We start from the raw sequence: 18,697 nt of genomic DNA on the forward strand, positions 1-18,697 counted from the left end.
CCAGCGCCTACCGCCCACTGTGGATTTGCTGTTTTGTGGTGTCAGGAGGGGTTGGGGGGAGGGAGGAAGGAGCGAGGGCACTCGAGGGCGGAATTGGGAGGGAAAGAGGCAGGTGGGAAGAAGCAGGGTGGGACCTTGGGGGAAGGGGTGGAGTGGGGACGTGGCCTGGATGGAGCCGGGGGAGCACTCCCTGGCAGATTAGAAACTGTGCCTATGATTGTGCTGGACATTGTATTAACATATAGAAAGATAGTCCCTGACTCAAAGAGTTTACAGTCTAATGTAGGACAAGAGCCTACAAGTGGGTGTAACAAACAAAAGAGGGGAGAGAGAAAAGAAGGACACTGTCCCCTCTAAATATAGCCTAGCTATGCAAATAAGATCATCCATTTATGCACACAGAGTAGACCATCAAATTACTATTCATCAACAATTCAGGTATTCTATGTTTAATCAAGAGTGGAACTTTCTTTGTATGAATTCTATTCTAGCAAATTTCTGCCTATAGTTCAAATCATTCAATTAATTTCAATAGACTTTTGCTTCACTCTGCTTATAGTGACCCTTGGCTTCTCTATAAGCCACTGTGCTAATGCTATTGGAATGCCACAATTCATCTACCAGATCAGTTTTGATGTTGCATTCATAGAATAGTAATATTACCCCTCCCCTTCTGCTCTGAGAAAGTAAATGAGGAAAAGGAGAAAAGAATTCACCGCTATCCCATGGAGAAAGGGGTGAAGAGGAAATCCTGTTCCAGGGTCTTACTGCAGCTACTGCACAACAATTGTGTTTTCTATGGTGTTGGCCTTGCATGAACAATGAAAGAAAACAGAAGAAAGGAAACAGGGGTTAACAATGGACAAAACATGAATTCACAAGTGGCTTCATAAATAATATGTAGCTGGTGCATAAAGAAATATTAAGAAGAGGAGTACTGTGTGATAAGCTTGCAGCTTTGCTTTGCATCACACTTTGTAGCACATGGATAGCTCATGATCTATATGGAGATTGGTTCACAAAATTAGTAAGCCAATCATAAAGCATGTAAAGCATGTGTTAAATCTGTTTCAGAATCTGTGTCTATTCTGATTTACCCACCCCACTACACCTGAGCCTGATCACCTCAGGTGTAGCTTTATGAAATACCAAATAAAAAGCCTCAGAGACAAGGCCAGATTCAAACCTAGTTTTTGGATTCCAGAGAACTGGATCAAGTGTTTTCCCAGAACTGGACGAGGTGTTTCAGATAAGCCAAGTGGAAAAGGTCTCAGAGGGAATCCCAACATATAGAAGGGATGTTTTCTTTTATATACCCATCCCATTATTGCTACTCACTGTTCACAATGTTGGGAGCCTTTATAGACACAACCCACCGGCTGTCAACATAGTTTTAGGCACTTCGTCCATTAGACCTACTCAGAGCAAAACCCACAAAGAGTTTTGCCATTGACTGTTCCCTGCTGTCTTGCAAGTTCACCATCCAACCTGCCTGTCTATTCAGCATGTGAGAGTCGGGATTAGACAGAGTATTAAAATTTAGAGAAATCTTTCTCTCAGAAGTCCTAACAGAGCTAACCTGTCATTTTTGTTTTTAAAAACTGTGTTAAAAGTTAAAATATATCATTGGTGTAATACTCTACATGATTTCAGCTCTCAGAATTCACTCCAATTTCAAATTACTTGTTATACTTAAAACCTTCTAAGTGTGGTGTCTTGTGGGTATTGCTAGCTTTAATACAGAAACATTAAAGCTCTCGGGCACTTTTAAAAAGAAAGACCTTAGTGGGGGGAGGGATAGCTCAGTGGTTTACTAAACACAGAGTTGTGAGTTCAATCCTTGAGGGGGCCACTTTGGGATCTGGGGCAAAATCAGTATTTGGTCCTGCTAGTGAAGGCAGGAAACTAGACTCAATGACCTTTCAGGGTCCCTTCCAGTTCTATGAGATAGGTATATCTCCATATATTTTAATTAGGCATGTGAGAGGCAAGAACTATTAGTTCTAGAATCTTGATGGAAATGGTGACGTGAAACAATCAGGTCAATTAATTAACTGCAGATAATATTTCCTTTGTTTACTAAATCTGCTACTTTTAAATGTAAAACATGTTGATAAACTTTTAAAAATGTATCCAGCATTTTTAAAGTAGTTTTATTTAATCAAAAATTTTAAATGCTTATTTTTGTGCATTAATTGAATTTGAATTTCCACTCAAATAGATCTTAACACAAATCAAAAGTAAAAAATTAATCTAATAAGAAATGCATCATTCACCATTTTATGACATAATAAAAATATAAAAATTATTAACCTGAATAAAAATAAATTAAGCTATACAATTGCTTAAATAAATGTGTATAGATGTAGTGTATCCTCCTGGCTAGCAAAAAGGAGGACCAAATTTAGCATAAATGTTATATTCAGTTTAAATAATATGTTTTAATGGTTACCAAATAATGAAAATAAGCGTTTCTTTAGGAAAATAACTACAAAAGTACAAATGCAAAACACAATTAAAATTGAGTATTTAAAACAAGTTTTCCTGCTTTCTGATTTAAATCATGTTTAAAATTGATTATTTAAATTGCTTTGATTTAAATCAATGCACCCTGTCATGACAGGAGTAAGCCAACTAATCAAAGCAACATCAATCATCAGACTTGCAAGCTAACTATAAAAGATCACTGCCACACTCCAGCAAACATTACAAAATGTTACCAAAGACTTCCTTAAAAACAACACCGATTTTTCTGAATTTCCTTTCCTTGTAACTAAACAGGTTAGTGCACCCCCAGTTTCACTAGGTGGAAAATTGCTACAAATTGGGACAGCAAAGACAGATACATTTCCAATGGATTATTTTTCATGGGAAATTTTTGTTTGTTTAAATTGAGCTGGTTACAGTCATACCTAAGTCACTTTCCTCCCTTGATACAATTAGTTTACAACCTTGTAAAGCACACCACTTCCAACTTTTCCCTCCGATATGCTGTACCTTACATTTGTCTATAATGAACTTCATCATGCTGTCCAGCCACCTAGCTTGTTTATGTCTCTCTTCCATTCCTCTCACTCTTCTCTGGACTGGAATAATCTAAATAACTGTCTCACCTGCAAAGTTTGCTACCTCACTGCTCACTCCCCTTTCCAGGCAGTTAATAAATACATAAAACAGTACAGGACCCTAGGGGAAACCTTACGGCCCCTTGCTGTTTACCAGTTTTCATCATGGCAAAAGGTTATTTTTTCCCCTAGAAACAAGGTGGGTGACCTTTTATTGGACCAACTTCGGTAGATGAGAGAGACAAGCTTTCTAGCTACACAGAGCTCTTTTTCACGGGTCCTGGTACAATGGGAGTGCTGGAGCATCTACTCTTCTTCTCTATTTATGTGGAAGAACTGGGGGCCAAAAGCAAACACTGGCCTGATCCAGCAGGGTCTAGGTATTGGATCTGATGCTGCGGTGCCACGGTGCAGTATGGTCAGGGGTTCATTGGTGTAAGCTGGAAGAGGGACAGGTTTCAGGGACAGTCTAGATTTCCACCTTAGAATTGGGGGCCCAAGGTTGGCTGGGATCCAGCGGGACCCAGGTGCCAGCTCTGGAGTTCTGCAGCCGGGGCGCCACCAGACTGTGGCGGGGTCTAGGTGCTTTGGGCACTAGAGGCACTTACACCTTCAGCCAGTGGAACTCGAGAGGCTGGGGGCAAACTTGGCACGTTCTAGCCCGAGGCACCTGGTCCAGGGAATAGCAACGGCTGTGGTCCTGGCCATCCCACCCCCGGATCGCGTAGCCCCACCGGGGCAGGGGGCTCCCAGCCTGCAGTAACAGGCTGCTGCCCCCCCTCCCCCCCAACACTCACTGCTTGTAGGGGTCGTGGAAGGGCAGCGCCAGCCAGTCCCCGTGCATGTCGTGCATGTATTCGGCCATCTCCTCGGGGCTGCGGTCGGACGAGATGAAGACGACCTCGAAGGGGGCCGGCGGGCGGGCGCCCTCCAGCAGCTCGCTGTAGAAGTCGCACAGGTCGGGGGTGAAGTCCCGGCACGGGGAGCACCAGCCGGCCGAGAAGTACAAGCCCACGATCTTGTTCTGCAAAACCTCCTCGGGATCCACGGCGCGCCCGTCCCGCGTGAGCAGGGGCCGCCCGCTGAACACATCCACCATCCCGCCGCCGGAGCCCAGGCTACACGGGCCCCGCGCTTCTCGGAGGGGCGTAGGCAGACTCCTTCCCTGGGGCCCCCGCCCGCGCCAGCAGCTCCCGGCCCGGGCACCGGCGGGGGGCGGGGGCAAGCGGCTCTGCACGGAAGGCGCCTGCCTGCTCCCTGTCCGCCCGCTGCTTCTCCGCCGCCGCCGGCCGGCCGAGCGCCTCAGGGCTAGTGGGGAGAGAAGAGAGCGCGCGGGGTCAGCTGCGGCGCGGCGAAAAGTCTCGGAAAAGTCCGAGCTGCGGCTGGAGCCGGGCCTGGCCGGAGCGCGTGCGGGCGAGACACAACCTGCCCCCGTTCCGTACGGACCCCGCCGCGCTGGGAAGGACACACAGCCCGGGCGGGGGCAAGGCAGCGCGGTCCCACTCCCTGCCCAGCTCGGCAGCCGCACCGCACCCTGCCAGCCGCTTGGGGTCATGCTCCAGGCTGGCCCTGGGCGGCCTCTGGGGTCTCGAATGATTAAAAAGTGACTCGGAATCTCTCTGGAAAACACTCACCCTAGCGCAAAATCTCATTTCTGCTCAGCACCGGGGGCGGGGTGGCTGCATCACTGCTCCGGCTTCACCGCAATCACAGCTACAGCACCTGCAGCTCCACTCCTTCGCCCTCTTCCCTTCAGCTCCACCCCCCCCAACTGCCCTTAGAAACACTCAGCTCCTGCCACTGACTGACAGCAACATCTGCCAATCGCCGCTGCTGCTGGCTGGGCTCTAGGAGGTTAGCTGCTGACCCAGGCCTCCCACACGCTGCTTTGGGCTCAGTTTCTATTTTAGGGAAGACACTAATTACAAACCCAAGGCACTATGGAAACAGAAAAGGTCCCATTTTAAAGCACAAACTTATTCAACTTCCATTGTAATGCCCCAATTTTTCTTATTCACTCAGCTGATAAACTAAAACCCCTAGACAAAACTATCAAAAAAGGAACAAGCAGTTTCTGGATGCTGTTTTGTGTTAGAATAACTTCAAAAACCGTATGGATTTTGTTTCTTTAGAACTTCAAACTTTCCCCAGACCCACCCCCTCATTCTAGAGAAACAGATAGTCTATGCAAGAGCCAGGGAGAAGTTTGTGCATGCCAATTCTAGATGTGTGCATGCAAATCAGGTACTTACACATGGCCAGTCAACTGACCATATGCGTGCAAATACCTGATTTTGCAATACACACCTCTAATACTGGTGTGCATACACCTACATTTGAACATCTGTCCCTAAGCACCTTAACATTTGAAAACACTTTAGACACATGTTCAATGTCTGAAAATTGTGCATTGTGCTATTTTCTTCTAGGTTAAAATTATTATTAACGAGAGGGGGCTCAGGATCACATGTGCACATGTGGAGCATCTCACATTTAAACAAAATTTCCTTGTCTCCAGTTCAATTACTGCATATCCCAGTTTTGAATCCTGCACCAGACAGTCAAATACAAACTAGAGAAGAGATGCCTATACTGAGAGGAGTGACTCTGGATCCAATCCAGGGTGCCTGTTCAAGCTGCACCTTTAACATATCCGTTCTTTTATTAGACTTTTACATCCATATCTAGTCAATCACTCTCTTTTCCTTCCCCCAACCAAAGACAAAATGGAAGTTATGCCCCAAAATTTCAAACCTGTGTGGGTGCCTAAAGTTAGGTGGCTAATTCTGGATTTGGGCACTGAAGCAAAATGGCCTGATTTTCATGAAAAGTAAACTGGTAAAACAAATGTGTTAATAGGAACTGGAGGTGCTCAGTACCTTTGAAAATCAGGCCAATTTTATTTAGATGCCCAAATATGGAGGTGGGAGGCTAACTTTAAGATATCCAACACCTGACAATTTAGACTAATTCCTAAAATATTGCTAACAGTACACCATATTAAGTATGAGCTTAAGTACACACAAACGGAAATCAAAAATTCTGGCTTTCACAGGAAAGGTAATGCATGCAAATAAACATGATAAGCACTAATACAACATATCAGTGGCCACCATTGCAGTCTTGCCTTTGCAAGTACTCCCCCAGTACTCCCCTATGATGGAAATGCTATGGGGATGTTATCTTTACACATCTGGGTATAGGAGACTTAGATTAAATCTCAAGAAAAACGTCCAAACTGTAAGAACAGTAGGACAACAGAACAAACTGGCTAGGGAGGTCATGGAAGCTCCTTCACTGGAGGTTCCCAAAAGGAGGCTGGATGGTAGCCATCTGTCTTGGCTGGTTTAGACACAACAGATCCTGCATCTTGGCAGGGGCTTAGACTAGATGACTTTTGAGGTCCCTTCTAAGCCTGTGAATCTATAAGGGGGCTGAATTGCAACTGCTGAATTTCTGTCATTGTCACATCCAACATCTCAGCTGTTTTTCATTCGAAGTGTTTTTGCATTTTGCGTATATAAGTTTACAACAATAGTTTTACTGATTGGAGTTCTCCTACCTAGCACAACAGGGTATATCAAGGAAGTAGTTACAAATGACTGTCTAGTGTTATCTCCATTGCATCACTTCCCACCTTAGGGAGCACAGATGGATTTATTCAGTATTGTTTTGTTTTTACTGAAATAGCTGTTTTGTTATGATTGTTAAATTTTCAGATGCAGGATGAAACTGTTTTCCAAAATAAAAAAAAATCTTTGGACTCTAGGAGGTAATATTTTCTAAGGACAACCCTGACCAAGTTAAATAATTTAAAAACAAAGATCCTTTAGGGGCCCAATCATGCAGGAGAAAACCTGATAGATAATTTCTGTTTACTCTATAGTGAGGAGGATGGGTTTGCAGTGTATTCTTTTAACACAGGTTTTCAAAGTGAGTTTCTTGGGAAGAGGTGAGATGTATGTTTTTTATTTTAATCCTGCTAAAACAGACAAATAAGATTAAAAGATAAGCAACAATGAAATCAGGATGGCTGTACCATACATACAGATCAGGAGGTTACCTCAAGAACAGCTAAGTATTGGGGTCAGTACAATATTTAGGCACTATTTACTGTGAAAGTTATACATTTTCTAGTTTGTGTAGGACACCAAAAACTCTCAAGCCAGTATTGAATGCATAAAAAATTGAGTTTGTGTGCGTTTATGGAAGGTTTATGCTAAACAATACAAACCACAAACTGAAGTGCAAGCTGTTTTGTTTCCCCTCCTGTAAAATATACAGAAAGCCTTTATACAGTGAATGTTTTGATTATACTATTTGGATATCATCCAACAAATGTCTGATGTAAACTGTACAATTATTCCACAGCTTGCATGTCTCAATCTTTTTCTCAGTCTCTTTGATCATTCTGTTAATGGACATCATACTCTTTCAGATGCTCTATTTACCAATTATTTTTTTAAAGAGTTAGGACTCAGTCCTGACCTGGCTGCTCAGCCACTGTCACTAACACCCACTATGGCTGTAGCACACTCACTCTATCTTCTCCAATTCCAAGACTCAGCCATTACTAAAACTGAAGTCTCTCCGAATGTGGGGTAGAAATGTTTTCAGGCTCAATGTAATACATTGCTTTAAAAATATATCCTGACTACATAGATTGTAAGCTCCTTGGGGCAGGGGCTTTCTTTTTGTTCCGTGTTTGTACAGCACCTAGCACAATGGGGTTCTATTATATAACAGATTCTATATATGCAGATAATGGATCACTCTTTACACAGTTTGCACATGAATAGAGAGAGGGGAGAAAAAGGGATTCTTGGAACAAAAAATGAGACTATTATATGCTTGGGCTGAATAATGGGTCAGTTGTTCCTGTTGATCCTAACATATGAATCAAAAGATCATCAATATACATTTCCATCACCACATTTTGAGAACTAAGCAATTATATCTTGATTGAGGACACTTCTAATTTGTTCTGCTTAATGTAGTGCAACCTACATATGAGACATCAAAGTAAAAATCTGCTACAGCATGATCCTGACTTCTAAAATTTAATGAAATATGAAATAATTTGATTGTTCTGATTGCCTCATAAGATACATACGATATGTTCATTTCTGTGAACATTTCAGAGGCTCTCACACAAATGAACCTGATCACAAGTTAGATTAAAATAAAGATAATTGAACTAAGTGTACTTCATTCTACAAAAAGCAGGTACTATCATATCATGTATAATGGATATCATAACTATTACAGAAACGTTACATATGGAAAAGACAACTTCATTTCAAGTTTTCCCTTCTATTGTTTGTTCTTTCCTTTTTGGGGGGGTCAGTGTCCTACATGTTATAAGGTTTAGGTCACATTTGTTTAGAGTTACAAACATTTCAGAGTTACAAACAACCTCCATTCCCAAGATGTCTGAGGTTCTACTGTATGCACAAACTGAGCTGAGATCAAGCAATATTTTAAATACTTCTGGAGAGATCTTCTAGGATTTCCTTTTTTCCGCCTTTAGTTCTCTCAAAGGCCTTTCACTGGGCTGACCCAACATTCAAGCTGAGAAAGGATGGCCACACATCTTTCTCTGGAGGGTGCTACCACCATTTCTGAGTGCAAGAGAAAAGCAAGGTGGTCTCTTTCAGAGCTTGAAAATGTCAGGGCAACTCCAAGTCATAATTTTGGAAACATGGTGATACATTCCTGATACTGTTCATCAACGATAACTGTGTTGGTTTGTATTACATAGATTTTAAACAAATGATGTTAAAGTGTCATTTTGATTTAAGGAGACCTCATCTCTTGATGTTTTTCCCCCACCATTTTTTATCTGTTACCAGAGCCATGTAGCACTCAGCACACTATTGATAGAGCTGGTGCTTGTTTTCTACATGCCGAAGTTCACCCCTTTATAGCAAATGTAATCCACACAGGCTACAGCCAATATTTTGTTTTGATAAGAGGTTTTAGATACACAAATTAGTCATCAGTGCAGTTTCTTTCCAAGCACTTGTGACTAATCATTAATTACTGTGCTGATGCACCACTATGGCTGAAAAATAATTTATTAGGTGGTTAGAAATGTTTTGAGTTCAAGCATAGTTCTCTAGTTTGCCAGACTCTTGACAACCAAGCATCCTACTTTTCTGACCATAAACCTCTAACCCTATAAGGCATTACTAGTGCTTCCAATGGAAAACAGTGATTTTAAAAGGAGAACTTGATAACATGAAGTAGCTCTCCCATGCCATACGTTCTTCACTCCTCCAAACTTCTGACTGCCCTATTTTTTCCAGTTTCTTTACATTTTCATCCCTAGCACAAAAACGGGAAGAATGGAGCAGCTGATCAAGGCCGATGTGCTCTTCTTGAGCTTCAAACAGCCCAAAGGGAGCTCAACCTCTGAAACACACATTTCTTTCAAAGCCTCCAATCTGCCACACTGTCTCCACAGGAGATGGTTTGTGGAGCAAATTGGGAATCGTGGCCATATGCCCTAGTAGCCTGGAGACAGACAAGGAAAACCCTATTGATTTCAGGCTCTATGTGGGTTCTTCTACTCTTGCCCATGCACCTAGCTGACCTGTCCTACCAGCAATGGACACCACAGTTTTCCAACAACCAACCCACCTCTGCAAAGTGGAAGAGGAGTGATTGCTGCTCTTTTTTTGCATTGTCATGGGAGGGGAATAAATACTGTAGACTAACTGTTCTAACTCTTCACTCCTTTCTTCTGGTCATGCAGGGCAGAGTTCCCACATAGCTGCCACATAAGTGGGGCGGAAAGAGGTTTGAGTTATCATGCCTTCTACATACAAGTACCCACACTGAGCTAGCTGGTAAATAAGACATAATAAGCAGTAGAAGGAATTTTAAAATTTGTAGTGTAAGTAGCTAAGACACTGATGCTTTTGTTTTCAGAGTTCCACAACTGTAAATTGCTGGAATTCTGCGTGCAAAGGGAACAACCAGTTTGTTCTGAGAGTTGCGGCAGCCTAGATAGAGGAGAATCACTCATGAAAAATTGGCTTTGTTTTCTTTCATCTAAAATAAAAGTCAATTTGGGCTGAACATAGATGGTTGCTTTGTATGTATGGAAAACAAAGGGAATAATAAAGGTAATTGTTTTATACCCGGTCTGGAGGGCTATGTGGCTAGGACTATCCTGTAGATCCAGCTTGTTCTTTTTAAAAGTTAAGTTGAAAGTAGGGCTGTTGATTAATTGCAGTTAACTCATGTGATTAACTCAAAAAAATTAATTGTGATTAAAAAAAAATCATGATTAATCACTGTTTTAATCGCACTGTTAAACAATAGAATACCAATTCAAATTTATTAAATATTTTTGGATTTTTTCTACATTTTTAAATATAATGATTTAAATTACAACACAGAATACAAAGTGTACAGTGCTCACTTTATATTATTTTAATACAAGTATTTGCACTGTAAAATGATAAAAAGAAACAGTATTTTACTGTAGTACAATCTCTTTATCGTGAAAGTGTAATTTACAAATGTAGATTTTTTTTTGTTACATAATTGCACTCAAAAACAAAACAATGTAAAACTTTAGAGCCTACAAGTCCACTCAGTCCTACTACTTCTTCAGCCACTCGCTAAGACAAAGAAGTTTGTTTACATTTACAGGAGATAATGTTGCCCACTTTTTATTTACAATGTCACCTGAAAGAAAAATATTTATATGCCAGATATGCTAAACATTCATATGCCCCTTCGTGCTTCGGCCACCATTCCAGAGGACATGCTTCCATGCTGATGATGCTCGTTCAAAAAATAATGCATTAATTAAATTTGTGAGTGAATTTCTTGGGGGAGAATTGTACATTGCCTGCTCTGTTTTACCCACACTTGGACGTATATTTCATATTATAGCAGTCTCGGATGATGACCCAGCACGTTATTCATTTTAACAACACTTTCACTGCAGATTTGACAAAACGCAAAGGTACCAATCTGAGATTTCCAAAGATAGCTACAGGACTCAACCCAAGGTTTAAGAATCTGAAGTGCCTTCCAAAATCTGAGCGGTATGAGGTGTGGAGCATGCTCTCAGAAGTCTTAAAAGAGCAACATTCAGATGCAAAAACTACAGAACCCAAACTGCAAAATAAATGAATAAATAAATATATAATCAACCTTCTGTTGGTGGCATCTGACTCAGAAGATGAAAATGAACATGTGTTGGTCCATACTGCTTTAGATCATTATCAAGCAAAACCTGTCATCAGCATGGGCATGTGTCCTCTGGAATGGTGCTTGAAGCATGAATGGGCATACTTCAGGTGACACTGTAAACTATAAAGCGGCAGCATTATTGTCTGAAAATGTAAACAAACTTGTTTGTCTGAGCGATTGGCTGAACAATTAGTAGGACTGAGTGGACTTGTAGGCTCGAAAGTTTTACATTGTTTTGTTTTTGAGTGCAGTTATTTTTTGTACATGGTTCTACATTTGTAAGTTCAACTTTCATGCTAAAGACATTGCACTTGTTTTAGGGGAATTGAAAAATGCTATTTCTTTTGTTTTTTACAGTGCAAATATTTGTAATAAAAATAAAGTGAGCACTGTACACTTAGTATTTTGTGTTGTAATTGAAATAGATATATTTAAAAATGTAGAAAACATCCAAAATATTTAAATAAATGGTATTCTATTATTATTCAACAGCGCAATTAATCACGATTTTTTTTAATCACTTGACAGATCTAGTTTAAAGTTTCAGAGTGGTAGTCACGGTAGCCTGTATCAGCAAAAAGAATGAGGAGTACTTGTGGTACCTTAGAGACTAACAAATTTATTTGGGCATAAGCTTTCGTGGGCTAAAACCCACTTCATCAGATGCATGGAGTGGGAAATACAGTAGGAAGATATATTGAATATATATATATTCAAGGGACACCACCATAGGACCTAATGACATCAGCTACACCATCAGGGGCTCATTCACCTGCACATCTACCAATGTGATATATGCCATCATGTGCCAGCAATGCCCCTCTGCCATGTACATTGACCAAACTGGACAGTCTCTACACAAAGAATAAATAGATACAAATCAGACGTCAAGAATTATAACATTCAAAAACCAGTCAGAGAGCACTTCAATTTCCCTGAATACTCAATTACAGACCTAAAAGTGGCAATTCTTCAACAAAAAACCTTCAAAACCAGAATCCAATGAGAAACTGCAGAACTGGAATTAATTTTCAAACTGGACACCATCAGATTAGGCCTGAATAAAGACTATTTCTCCATGCTAATTTTCCCTCCTACTGTTACTCACACATCCTTGTCAATTGTTTGAAATGGGCTATCCTGATTACCACTATAAAAGTTTTTTTCCCTCCTGCTGATAATAGCCCACCTTAATTGATTTGTCTCATTAGAGTTGTAATGGCAACCCCCATCTTTTCATGTTCTTTGTGTATAGATAGATCTATCTTCCTACTGTACTGAGTCACAAAACCTTAGCTTGCAGCAACTTTTGACCTCAGTTGACTTTTGAGCTCAACTCTCCATGACATTAACATATGCTTGTACAAAGAGGTTTCATTTACAGCCAAAACAGGAGACTGCTGTATTTATTGAATGATATTGACCTTTGTTCATGGCAAATATTGTCTGGGACTCTTCCCTTTTGTTTTCATTAAGGACATTAACATTATTGCTTTACTTAGTTCTCTAATCCTCTCATATTCATAATCATGGAGCTATTTATAGAGAGTCCCTGATCCTCCCTCAGGAGAATAGAGATGACACTGCCTCTCTGAAAGCTTGTAAACAATACCTGGTTAATGAAATCCTCTGGCAAATATCAGATTTTAACACAATTCAGCGTAAGACACTTTCCACCCTAAAATATGCCATTTCAATTTTTTCCTTGAAGATATAATAATTGAATATTAAGTTGACCATATGGTGGGTGGTTTTGTTTTGTTTATTTTAACATAATAGCAAGTCTAATATTTTCAGCTAATTCATATCACAGTGGGCATGATCCTGCTCCCTTGGAAGTCAATGGGAATTATACCATTAACTTCAATGGGAACTAGAACAGGACCCAGACTTGGGGAATGCAACAGGAATGTCAAATTTATATTAACAGCTTGCCTCAGTAACATCTTAACTTAAATCCCATCTAAGATAGCAGTTTAAAGCCAAATCATCCTGCTGCTTGAACATAGACGAAATGAAACGCAAGCAAATACTGGCCAAAATTGACTAAAAATTTCCTAAGCACAATGCACTTAAGTGGTATCATTCCCCTACCCTTACATTTGTAAAACTACTGTTCCTATAAACTACACACACACAAATTAAAGAACTAAGAAGTAGTACATAATGAAAGCATATTATAATTTACTCATAGTCCTTGTGCTTTCTAAACTTACCCTGCACTCCCTCCTCCACCCTCTTTTTTGGCATCTCTTGCTGTGTCCCATGTAATAAAAGGGCCTGATCCTGCAAACACTTTCAGTGCTTGCCTCTGCAAATAGCCCCTCTGAAGTCAAGAGGACAGCTCACATGATTAGGCCATAGATTGTACGCTTCTCAGAACAGGGATGCACCTTTTTAATTTGTTTGCAAAGCAGCATGCAGTATATAGGAACACAGGATTGGATAGTACAAATGAGTGGAATGGGCATATTATGCACGAATGGTAAAGCCATTCCAAAATGAGTGCCAATAAAATTTTTATCCCATGCCTCACTATGATGTATTTTGTACATCACAAGTATTAAAAAAAGGTATTTTAGGATTATTTAAGAGAGAGAATTAAAAGAATTTTTGGGATTTTTTTCTGTACCACTCCACCTTTAAAACTCACGTGTTAGTTACCATGAGTTCAACTATACAGATCTCTCAGGAAACCATAAAAATCTCTGAAGAAAACTGAAAATAACTTTCCTACACCTAGAAATGTCACAACTCTCAAGGTTGTAATCTCATGGCCCTGTAAGGTTAGGAGCAAGAACTGGAACTCTGTCCATCCCAATGGCATAAAAGTGCCTGATTAGAGTTCTGCAGAGCTCTTAGATAGCAAACTTTGAAGTTGTGTCCTATTTATATAATTGGTTTAGGACTTTCTGGACCCAAGCAGGTGTAGATTTTGGCAGGAAATTCACATTTGGAGGAAGAAGCATCTTCTGGTAGGCTGATTTCTAAGATGATAAAAGACAGCTGTCTGAAGCTGTTCAGAGGGTTCAGAATGTTAGAGTACGTGCCAAGAAAGAGAGTAGTTTAAGGTGAAAGTTCAGTACCTCCTCTGGTAGGAGACCAAGCCACGTGAATGTGGGCCCATGCAATATAGGTGTAGCAAACTACCAACACTGATCCACACTCTGAGAAACCTTAGTAGTATGTTTCAATTCTTCACTTCATACCTAATCCACTGAAGATGATGGGAGTCTATTGACTTTGACAGACACTAGATCAAGCCCTTGGAGAGGTGTGAGAAATTGGAAAAGCAAACTTTTCTGTAGCAACTTTGGTTTGACAGTCAGTGGGAACACCCTAACACACCAGCACAATATCAAAATGAATGACTAGCAGCCATCTTGAACAGAGACATTTATCAAACAAAACAAATTCTTAGAGAGCTGATTATAGCAGAGGTTCTCAATCAGGGCTGGCTGAGGGTTGTCAGTTACCAGTGGTGTAAGGGATCACAACTGCATTGCCCTTCCATATTGCTAAATTGAAGGAGAGCCCTGCCCAGATCCCAGCTAGATGGGAGCATGGTTCTGGTATGGAAGAGGCAATCCCAGTATGGAAAAAGTTGAGACTCAATGAATTACAAAATACATGATGATATTTGATCAAAAACAAGACAGACAGGTCAATTAATCAAATAATAATACATAACAATAACAATAACAACAACAACAACAGTAACACCACCATCTAGCTCTTAGGGTACGTCTACACTACGGGACTATTCCGAATTTGCATAAACCGGTTTTGTAAAACAGATTTTATAAAATCGAGTGCGCGCGGCCACACTAAACACATTAAATCGGTGGTGTGCGTCCATGGTCCGAGGCTAGCGTCGATTTCTGGAGCGTTGCACTGTGGGTAGCTATTCCCTAGCTATCCCATAGTTCCCGCAGCCTCCCCCGCCCCTTGGAACTTCCGGGTTGAGATCCCAGTGCCTGATGGGGCAAAAATCATTGTCGCGGGTGGTTCTGGGTAAATGTCGTCAGTCACTCCTTCGTCTGGGAAAGCAACGGCAGACAAGCATTTCGCGCCTTTTTTCCCTGGATTGCCCTGGCAGATGCCATAGCATGGCAATCATGGAGCTTATTTTGCCGTTTGTGACTCTCACCGTATGTGTACTAGATGCCGCTCACAGAGGCGATTCAGCAGCTCTACACAGAAGCATGCTTTTGCTTTTGCATGACAGCAGAGATGGTTACTAGCCATATGGCACCATCCAAACCCTTCCATAAATTGGAACTGAGGATGATCATGGCTACCAGTCCTTTTGTACCATTTGCTGCTAGTGCCCCTGGTCAATCAGCCAGGGGCGCAAAAGCCAAGAGTGGTTACTAGCCATATTGTACCTTCCATCGTTTTGTACCATTGGCTGCTGTCATAAGTGCCCCTGGCCGATCAGCCAGGGGCGCAAAAATTGGGAATGACTCCCTGAGTCAATCCCTCCTTTTTGGTATCTAAAAATAGAATCTGTGCTGCCTAATATAGGCAAGTGTGCTAGAGAACCACCTGCTCTGTGTCAGAGCCCGCAGAAATTATCTGTATGCTATTCACAGGGGGTGCTCCTGTAACAACCCCACCTGTTGATTCCGTTCTTCCCCCAGCCTTTCTTGGCTACCGTAGCATTGTCCACCCACTTGTGTGATGAATTAATAAAGAATGCAGGAATAAGACACACTGACTTGTTAGTGAGAAATGAGTGGAAGGCAGCCTCCAGCTGCTATGATAGTCCAGACAGGACATTAAGCAGTGTGTAGGAGAGAAGCCCAGCATCCCACTGCTAGTCCAGGGGCAACTGAATCTTTTCTTTACACATGAAGGGTGGGGGCTGATGGAGCTCAGCCCCCTGTTGCTATGATGAGGATGGTTACCAGCCATATTGCACCATCCATCCACCAGAAAAAATTAGGGCCAATAGGCTGATGACGAGGACGGTTACCAGTCCTTTTGTCCCATCAGCTGAAGCTGATCATGAGGATAGATTTCCATCATTTTGCACGATCAGCTTATGCTGATGATGAGGATGGATTTCCATCTGTTGTACCATCAGCCGCCCATGACGGGGAGCAAGGAGGTTGGTGTTGAGTGCTGCACTATCGCGTCTATCTGCAGCATTCAGTAAAGATAGGGTGACATGTAAAAGCGTCAGAGGATAGTTGTAAATTTCGCTACTGGGGGTGGGTGGGGGGACGGAGAGTATATTGCCAAGCTATGCCCTGACCCGCGGGCACTGTGTTTGACCCTAGAAGCATTTGGAGCTCAGCCAAGAATGCAAATAATTTTAGGAGGCTGCAGGAACTGTGGGATAGCTTCAGTCCTCCAGTCCATGCGCATCCATTTGATTCTTTGGCTTTCCGTTACGCTTGTCACGCTGCAGTGCGCTGAGTCCCTGCTTTGGCGTCTGTCTGGAGATTTTTAAAAAAGGATTCTAACGGAGCGCTGATAGAACGGATAGAACGGATTTGCCTGCCCTTACAGCGATCACATCCGCATGGTCCATGCGGGAGCTCTTTTTTTTATTTTGATTTCGGACTGCATCGCCACCCGTGCTGATCGGAGCTCCATGCTGGGCAAACAGGAAATATTCAAAAGTTCGCGGGGCTTTTCCTGTTTACCTGACCACTGCATCCGAGTTCAGATTGCGGTCCAGAGCAGTCACTGGTGCACTGTGGGATAGCTCCCGGAGGCCAATACCGTCGATCAGCGTCCACACTAACCCTAATCCGATATGTTAATACCGATACTAGCGTTACTCCTCTCGTTAGGGAGGAGTACAGAAACCGGTTTAAAGAGCCATTAAAATCGATATAAGGTGCCTGCTAGTGTGGACGGTTTCGGCGTTAAATCGGTTTTACGCTCCTAAAACCGATTTAAACGCCTAGTGTAGACCAGGCTTTACATAGCACTTTTCTTCTGTAAATAGCAAAGCATTTGACAAAGGTCAGTATCATTATTCCTATTTTACAGATGGGGAAAATGAACCACAGAGAAGAAAAGTGATTTGCCCAAGGTTACACATCAGGAGAGTGGCAGAGCTGGGAATAGAAGGCAGGTCTCCTGAGTGCCAGCCCAGCAGTCAGCCCACTGGTTCACAATGCTCTGAAGAGAAACCACAGTACAGACCAGAAAGACAAGGGAGACAAAAAATATAAAAATTTCACCATAATGCAAAATAATATTTTAAATAAATAACATCTCTCATATACAAAATTCACAACCCTATTTGTACATGCCACATCTGACATACTATTTCCCAGTCAGGGAAGAGGGGGGAAGCCAGACACACATGCTGTATATGAAATACACGAAAACAGAATGCAATTCTCTAGTGAATTTTATTGGAGTCACTTTCTTGTCTAATGAGTACAAAGATATGGTGCCCTCTGAACATGAAACAGTAAACACCACATTAGCCCCATGTTCCTAGATAACAAATTGACTAGTGCAAAAGTTTTGTAAATTATGTCCCTTTCAGCCTTTTTCAAACTGTGAGAGAGTAACACACTGTATCCATAAAAGTCAACTGAGTATAAATTCCCTTTCCCTGGAAAACATAGATCTTTGGCCACATCCTGTAGCTCTTACTCAGGGGAAAAAAATTAACGTCAAGTAAGGAATGAGTATGGACTGTAGGATTTGGCCCTTTGCCAAAGTACTACAGGACGGTAGGGCTGTTCAATGCACATAAATCACATCCATTCCTTTGGACTAACAGATTTTCTGCAATGTGACAGCACTACGGTATTTACTTTGCATCATCTCTTACATACTAACTTTACCCCAAAACATCGTATGGAATTCAAAAAACAATAAAAGAGGAAAGGAGATGTAAGGAAAGGGAGAAAAGAATGCTATTACAAAAATTTACAAGCCATCTGGATTTGATATGTTGGAAGGAACTTTTTTTTTTTAAATCAGAAAGTATACACAGAGGCTAAATAAGCATGTAGTATACTTTTATAAAGCATAGCGAGACTCAGGACTGAATTTCCAGCACTACTAATTAGTGTTTGAAATTACAGCATTGACTTTCTGAGCCTCAAGATAGCCTTGGGAAATTAGCTGAGGTTAGCACTTTCTCCCTAGAGAAAACCTGGGCTAGGAAGGGCGTTTCGATAACTATGTCCTGCGCTAATGTACATTAAGCTGCCAATTGCTGTTAGGTATGCTAGACTTCAGAAGTCAAGAACGCTGATGCAATGAGCAGGTATGATTAGGGAGCAACTCTGAATGATTTAATACAGCCTTAGCATCATGGCAACAATAAACAACGCGTGTGCCTGCAGCAATGGAAAATCACTGGCATAAAATTCTGCACAAGTTCATTTGCCTTCACTCATTCTCTTTCCCCCTCCTCTCTTTATCCTTATAGCAATTTGCTG

General features: G+C 41.6%; 1 protein-coding gene across 2 annotated transcripts in view; it reads right to left on the bottom strand.

The window, feature by feature from the left end:
* Positions 1–18,697, bottom strand: part of NXNL2 (nucleoredoxin like 2) — a 31,487-nt gene that overhangs the window by 7,023 nt on the left and 5,767 nt on the right. The window contains exons 1-2 of one of the 2 annotated variants that reach the window (XM_039543094.1): positions 4,700–4,888; positions 3,863–4,373 (exon numbers count right to left, since the gene is read on the bottom strand). In XM_039543094.1, the coding sequence (XP_039399028.1) occupies positions 3,863–4,164 (302 nt within the window). In that variant the 5' untranslated portion in view covers positions 4,165–4,373; positions 4,700–4,888. Of the gene's footprint in view, positions 1–3,862; positions 4,374–4,699; positions 4,889–18,697 lie in introns of those variants that run through there. The other variant, XM_039543095.1, reaches the window with a different exon arrangement.

Source organism: Mauremys reevesii, linkage group 6, assembly GCF_016161935.1.
Source record: "Mauremys reevesii isolate NIE-2019 linkage group 6, ASM1616193v1, whole genome shotgun sequence".
NCBI classification, from domain to species: domain Eukaryota; kingdom Metazoa; phylum Chordata; order Testudines; family Geoemydidae; genus Mauremys; species Mauremys reevesii.